This window comes from Sminthopsis crassicaudata, chromosome 4 (genome assembly GCF_048593235.1).
Source record: "Sminthopsis crassicaudata isolate SCR6 chromosome 4, ASM4859323v1, whole genome shotgun sequence".
NCBI lineage: Eukaryota > Metazoa > Chordata > Mammalia > Dasyuromorphia > Dasyuridae > Sminthopsis > Sminthopsis crassicaudata.
The window spans coordinates 166367779-166375692 of record NC_133620.1 but is presented as its reverse complement, the minus strand read 5'-3'; the positions used below and the strand labels follow the sequence as shown (position 1 = coordinate 166375692).

The window sequence follows — 7914 nt, the reverse complement described above, 5'->3', positions numbered from 1 at the left end:
ATGAAATCTATATCTTTTAATCAAATCCATATTAGTTGCCAATCATTGCAACTTAGAGATAGAAACAGTTTCTCATATGAAATATAATATAGACTTCAAATTCTTGACAACCATTGGAAGCAAGTTTAAGGAACCCATATACTTTTAAGGTCATAGTATCTTAAGATATTAAGTTGGGAGGGATTTTAGAAGTTATCTAGTCCAACCCTATGATTTTACAGATGCAAAAATAAAGCAGCACTTCAAATTCTAATTGAATCCTTTTGCTAAGAAAGTACTCTAATAATGCAAATGTCTTCTCATTGGTACATTAGGACATGAAGAAGCAAGCATGAAAACAAAGTATGACAATGAAAATAGAGAATGAACTTGGAGTCATTGGTTCTGAATTCAAATTCTGATTCTGCTACATTAGCTGTTGATGATTTTGGGCAAATCAGGTTAGGCATATCTAAGAATCTTAGTTATCTCATCTGTAAAATGAAGTGTTGAATTCAAAAACCTCTAATGTCATTTTCAATTCTATAGCTATGATCCCAAATAGTAGAACTACTTTAAATGGATTTTTTTATCTGATAAACAGAATTTTTTGTTTGTAAAACATGAGAACACTTTAGGGATATTTAGAAGGTAAGGAATTTCTGCATTGTTCTGTTTAACCATTGATCTTGCATTCTTGGGTTTCATAACATTAAAAATGCAAATAGTAAATAAAGCTACAAAGCAGAATCTCAATAGTCATTTAGAAGGGCAGTCAAGACCAAAGTATCAGAGCCCTTTATTAAAACTACCAATTTGTCTGCATTAGGAAATGATTAACCCAGAACTAAGAATTAACTGAAGAGATACAAAATAAAAACAGCAGTTTCTGTCTTTAAGGAGTTTGCTTCCTCTGGTGGAGCTGCCATCCACGTGTGTGGGTGTGTCTCAAAAGTCCAATGTTTTGACCAACCATCCATTCCACATTTTGAACATGTGTTGGCTTCTCTTTTTGGTTTGCGGCACAGATACTATTTGCAGACCTAGTCTGTTTTCCTATGTGACTTGGTCTCTTAAAATGAGTCATAGAATCTCTGTCTCATGCCCAGTCTGTCTGACTGCTGTTCCCTAGTATTCCGTAATTAGGTTGCATTGTGGGATATTGGGCTCCTACGAGTTTCTCTGGAATTCCTGAATCCCTTTCCTACTAGTGATTACAACAATTCAGCTCACAATTGAGTGGAGTATCCACTCTTTAAATCTTATCTTCCACTTAGCCTCATCAATCTCACTTATGGACTTTATTTCAAATGAAATGGCAAAATAGGATCATTGACAATGAGGCTCTGTAATACCAGTCAATTCAAATCAAAATAGATTTAAGTGAAAGTTTCCTCCATAGTTAAAAATAGAATTATCTTTCTGAATAAGCAATTATGGATGACTGTTATTCTTAAATTAGTTTCTACCTATACTGTACTGATGTCTAATGAGTTTTAATGCTCATTAAAATGGCCCCAAAAGATATATTTCATAGAATCATACATTTAGAACTGGAAGGAACCTTAAAGCCTATATAGTTCAACTGGTTTATTTCACAAATGAAAAAACTGAGGCTAAGAGGCTTACCCAGGATTACACAGTAAGTGTCAGAGAGAGGATTTGAACCTGGGTCTTCCTGGATCTAACTCCAGCCCTCTTTTTCTTACATTGCATTGCTTATTTCAATTTCATGGCACACTCAGTCATTTTGATAATTTATTTTCTTCCAAAATTAAATTACTTGAAAATATTCTAATTAGATGAGTCAAAACTCTACTTCTGATTCACATTGCAGGTTAGACTCTATTTTCACTGGTATACTACTGTATAAGGATCTTCCTGAAGGAAGTATTGAAATATAACTTGAAATTAAAACCATTTCCACTAAAAGATGTTTCTTGGAGGGAGAACTATAAAGGAATAAGTGAGTAACAAAGTCATTTATACAAAAAATATAATACTTTATTTCCAACTAGAAAGGTGCAAACATGTAACTTTTGGTCACATTTCTCAACAAATAACAAACTGTTCAAAAACAGTCTTGGTCAAAGTCAGAAACAAATGCTCCTGGGTGGAAAGAATGATCAGTTATCAAAGAGCCACTCATTTTACTGAAGGTGATCTGTTCATTAAAAGTGAGATCACTGCTTTCCAATGTACAAGCAGTGCTTTACAATGATGACATATTTGACTCACCTTCAGCAAACAGTCTTGACCACTGGTCACTCTAACTGAGCAGAATTTCCATTGAGTATCTATTTCATGCTTTGAATGCTTTGTCAAACAAGCCTTGCATCCTACCTATGGTGTTCAGAAATGGAGGCTAACATTGAACATATCCAAGCATTAACAACAAAAAAGGGCACAAACAACTTTAAATTAATTTATATAACTGTACAAATATATATATACACAATATTTACAATATTAATAAAAAAATCTGGCTTGTTACAGGCAAATTAATTTGCCACAAGCTGTCCAGTCTAATTGACATGATTCTGACTCTTTTTGAGCATGGTCATTTGAATCAAAATGTCATAGCTGAAATGCTGTTTGTTCTAGTGGAACAGAACAGCTTGATAGCTCCCTGCCAGCCAAGAAGGCACATCTCAGTTGTCATTGGAGCTAAGGGCAGGTCAGTGAGAATGCTAAAGGTCTCCTTCTCAATTGCATTACCAGGTGGAATACAGCATTACCACTTTAAGGGAACAGCCACTTGGTAGTGCAAATCTTTCCACAAGGGCTCTCTATTGACCCCCAAGCACCAACCTAATACAAGTTCTGAGGTTGTGCTGTGCTGTGGTCCCATCGTCAAGTCTTTCTTCTCCAAACCAATGTCTGGGGTCAGCAGTAGCTCATTTCTGTCTGAATGCCACATAGAGCAATGGGTTGAATTTTGTGGGATTTTTTTTCTTAAATAAAACAGATTTAAATAACTTGTGCTACTGAAATCATGTTTACAAAAAATGAGATGCGAATCTTTTCAAGTTGACAGTCTAATTAGTCTCTCTTTTTCTCTCTTTCTGTCTCTCTGGCTTTATGCCATGTCTCCATACATTTTCCTGTAGTACAGAGATTCAAAATGTCATTGTCTCCAGGGCAGTTGTAATGGCATGCACAGGTCTTGATGAACATCATCTTCTTCTTCATGACTTCACCATCAGGGCACTTGAACTCAACAGGGAGAGTGGCAGTTCTGTGGGGAGTGCAGCATTCTACCATCTGTGCAAACCCCACAGAACTTAGCCCGATAGGTCTTCACACTGGTGCATCCAGAAAGTTCAAACTTGACAGGCTTAGAGATTCTGGGGGTTCGGATACACTTTTTACCTTTCTAAAAAGAGACAAAGATTTAAAAAAATCAACAGGTTAGTACAGACAGTAATTTTGCATAGTTTCCTATGTCTTATTCTCTGGGTTTGTCAATGTTTGCTATGAGAAGAGGAAATTTATGTTTAGCCAGTCAATATTTCCTGTATTAGGTTGACTTGGATTTGTAGTTCTCTCTGTGAGTATTTAATAGTGAAAGATACTGGCTATAAAGTTGAGACATATTATGAAACATTTGGTTTTAGCAACCTAGTCCACTTAGATATTTTAGGAAGGGTTGGGGAGATGAATAGGAGAATCCTCTCTGATGGTGACCAGTATCAATGATACACCTATGGGTGTGTGTATGTGTGTGTGTGTGTGTGTGTGTGTGTGTATGGGTGAGGAGGAAGTTTTACCTTGATATTCTCTTCCAGGGCAACTTCACAAGGTCTGACCATACACAGGCGACTTTGCTTTTCCAGTCTGCAGAAAGCATTGTCATTGGTGACTCTGGTAGAGATGCCCATCCCACATGTTTTTGAACAGGCACTCCATTCTGTGGTCTGGACCAGGCAGTTGGCACGAATCATAGTTGGGTCTGGGCCATAAGTATCTTCCAGTCTGAAAGCTGTGAAAGCATACAAACAGAAGGTTAGGCACTAAGGGATAAAGTACCAGCTTCCCTTACTCCTCCCCACTCCAAGTTAAAGACAAGCAGCTTTTAGAGAATTTTTTTTTCTCTTTTTTTATGAGGGTTGTATATATAGGAAAGAGATCAAAAGACATCAGATCGTCGACATGAATTTCTTGGAAAACAGCCAACTCACCAGCTAGGGCAGGTCCAACTGCAGTCCGGTCTTTGTCCTTGGGTTCCTCACACACCCACTCCTCGCAGCATTTACCAGGAAGTTTCACTCTTCGGGGGAAGGGGCAGTCTGGGCTGGGCAGACGGACGTCCATACTGCAGAGGGGCACGCAGCCCACAGCACCATCCAGGCACGTGCACTGGTATTTGCAACTGCTCTGAAAGGACTCTCCACTTCTATACACCATCCCTCCAAAAACACACGGGGCACCGTCTTTTGCTGCAAGGAAAGGAGGGAATAAAAATTAAAAAAAATTAGGCTTGAGTACTCTAAAAAAAAAAAAAAAAAAAAAACACTTAAAAAAATAGAGAATTGGTTATCAATTCTATACCAGTGGGTAATGTTAGTCTTTAACCCTCTGTACAAGAAAAATCACATATCTAATTAAGGAAAACGTGGTGGGTGGGGAGCGGTAATGTAAGTTTTAGACTTTTTTTTTTTTTTTTTTTTCTGATGCCAGAAGCAAATCTAGAATTTTTTGCCCTCAAAAGCACATTTTGGACATGCCAGTTCTCAGTCTTAGGAAGGAGAGTAATACAGCTCCTGGAACAGGCAATTTAGGGAGAGTATGATAACTGGTTCTTACCGGTGCACACTCCAATTTTGCGGTTGACTGGAGACCCGAAGTCACAGAAAAGGCCCTTATGGGGGTCACAGGGGTCTCGCTCGGTGCACAGCTCTCCCAATTGCTTGGCACACACTCTACAGCAGCCGCAGCCATCTGGCACCAGGCTTACGCCGGCTGGGCACTCTGGTGGCGGTCCTGTCCCACACTGACACTGCCCGCTGCAGTCCTGGCCAGCTATCTCCTAAGTAAGGGGAGGAAGGAAAAGAGGAGAAAACTCAAGTTAGTAAGAGACCGGGACAGGGAGAAAGCCGCGCACACCCTCCTCACTTCCCAGTTCCCTCCCCTTAAGCCCCAGAGCCAAAGCTTTCCCAGAGTCCCTGCTCAGCCCAGAGCTCGCTGGTTCTCTCAGGGATGCTCGCGTATCCAGCTACCTCCAACCATAGGGACTCGGTGGGTCGGCGAGAGCGCGAAGGAGAAAAGGTCTCTCTACTTACCCGGTTGCAGAAGGTGAGCAGGAACACAAAGGCGAAGCTCAACGGTCCCATTTTCCCAGCGGACATCTTCAAAAGTTGCTCTCTGAGAAAAGTGAAAGTCAGTGGGCAACTGGATCAGCGATGCTCCGGTATGGGGAGAGGCAAGCAGCGAGCGAGCAAACAAGCGGAGAATGCCTCTGGCTTGTCTGTCTGTCCTCAGGTCTGATGTGGGAGAATGATTGCGAGGATCTGGTTTGTAGGTGAGTGGCCGAGGAAGGTTGGAGTAGATCGGTTTTTCCTTCTTCGGTTGTTTTGTTCCCGTCTGTCTGGGAAGACTGCTGTCGGACGAACAGTCTGGCTGTCGGACTGGCTCTTTGCTCTGGAGGCAGTAGCTTGTGGTTAAAGTTGCCTTGCTTTGCTCCCTCTCAGCTGCTAGGCAGGGTTGTTTTGTGAGTCTCAAAGAGCCTGCCTCGCTCCTTTTATACGCTCTAGGCAGCAGGCGCTCGCCAATGGGATGAATGGAGTCCTACACAAACAAGGACATTCCGCACATTCCTCCCCACCTTCCTGCCTCATCAACTCGCACCGGATTGAGCCTGACCCCTTGACACTCAGCATTCCTCCTGTCTGAAAAAGCTGGCACACTCCAGCCCACAAAAAAGGCACAGTATTTCCACCACCAAGAAGGATTTTTTTTCATCCAAAGCCCCCTCCCCTTTCCTCTGCCCCTGATTTATATCATTTTGAAATAGTCTATTTTTTTAAGCTTATTTATTTTTGATATAACACACCTTTATTTTGAATTGCTATGTCTATCCTCCTTCCCTCTTCCTTGCCACCCCCAAATCCTTTTAGTAGATAAGTTGTTAGAAGATCCAGTTCTAAGTCAGTTTAAAAGGCTTCATTTTATTATTATTATTTGATGTTGATTTGGGGTTTAGTGACAGCCAGGATGCACTTAACACACCTCAGGGAGCAAAGGGAAGAGTTGTTTTTCACTTGAAAGAATTCAAAAGAAACCGGCCTGCATTTTTCCTTTCTGGGCCCTGCAACTTCTCTGTTGGAAATCTTTAAGCTTGATAGTTCAGTTATCAGGAGGAAAAAAAAAATGTCACAGCTGATTGGTGGACACGTGAAATGAACAAAGCTAGAAATTCCCAGACAGCAGAACATAGTCTGAATCCCATTTTGAGTTTCAGTATTATAATTTTATTTCCCATTAAAAAAGTACTATCATTTATGTCTTTTTTTTTGGGGGGGGGTCTTTAATGCAGCATAATAAATAGGCCTTTGTCATTATTCATAGAAAATAATTGTTATTAGGAATTGGGAAATGTTATTAGGAATTATCTCTTTGCTTCATCAGAGATTATTGCTGTGGGAATGAGCAGGCCTTCTTCTTAGAGTAGGTAAAGATGTAGAAGTAGGAAGAAATGTGACTGAAAAGGGGATGCCTATCTACTTTATAGATAATTATTTATGTGCCTCCAGATCACCAAACTATCTATACATAAAAGATTCCTTGAGAAATTAATGATACACATTTCACTCAATTTATACTTTGTTTTGGTCTTATAAAAGGAAAGTTATATGCTAATATGAATGATAATAAACTAGCACATCCAAAACTAAATATTCAGATATGAACGACGATAATGGCTAATTGCCATATAGCAGATTTGAGGTCTAGTCCTAGAAAGAGTAGTATTGCATTTCCCCAACTTGTGTATGCAGAGGCAAACAAATTTGACCAATAATCCCTAGGACAATACCACTTTCTAATCTCAGTATTCTTTCTAAAGGGAAAAAAAAGGAACTAAATTAATTATATCTGCTTTCTTAGAACTGGTGATTTTTCAGTAGTCCATTGGTAAACACCTCCACAATGATTGTAGCAATTATTATTTTAAGAAAAGGGAATTGTTCTAACAATATATTCTCTTATCTGTTTCAATGCCAGGATCATTTGATCCTCCGGTCAACCAGTAGCTGTATTTTGATTTTTGAACTGTTTAATTATATAAAAAAGCTTCATTGGACAAGTCAAATGAATATATATTTGAGACAAACTGTTTTTGAAGAAGAGACCTTTATTTAAAGACAAATTAAGGCTTACTGATGTCTTTTTTAAAAAATATTGGTTGTTTCTAGATATATCCCTTCACCATCAAGTGAGTCATCCCTTATAACAAAATAAAACAACAGAACAAAACCAACTAACACAATCATTACATCTGATATTGTTTACAACATTCTATATCTAGACTGAACTACATCTGTCCTAAGATGAAAGAATATATTTCACTTTATTTATTTATTTTTTTTCTGGAGAAGATTAGTTACTTCTATTATTCAGTATTTCTCATCATTTTGTTATTTTTTCATTATAACAATAACTAAATATATTATTCTCCTGTGAGAAGACGATTTAAAAATATTGGTCTAATCTTTTATCACTAGAGTACTGTAGACTTCTTCTTTTTCTTTTTAAAGGCAGCTTTTTGAAAGTTCCCATTCTTTCTCTTGAAGTATAGCCAAGAACAAATACCCAGTCCAAGTCCTTCTTAGACCACATCATCTGTGCACAATTACCTTGTTAAGCAATCTGCATCTGTGACCAGTGTTGTACAGTAGAATGGCATGTAAATAGTGAGTATGGGAAGCAAAGGAGGTC

The 7914-nt window shown here is 38.9% G+C and overlaps 1 protein-coding gene across 1 annotated transcript; it reads right to left on the bottom strand.

The window, feature by feature from the left end:
• Positions 1 to 1961: 1961 nt before the first annotated feature.
• CCN2 (cellular communication network factor 2) lies at positions 1962 to 5691 on the bottom strand. The gene is given in 7 exon segments (XM_074309817.1): positions 1962 to 3105; positions 3108 to 3234; positions 3236 to 3355; positions 3750 to 3961; positions 4161 to 4418; positions 4786 to 5008; positions 5262 to 5691. Coding segments are annotated over 7 exon segments (1053 nt in total). The 5' UTR covers positions 5328 to 5691; the 3' UTR covers positions 1962 to 3058.
• Positions 5692 to 7914: the final 2223 nt, after the last annotated feature.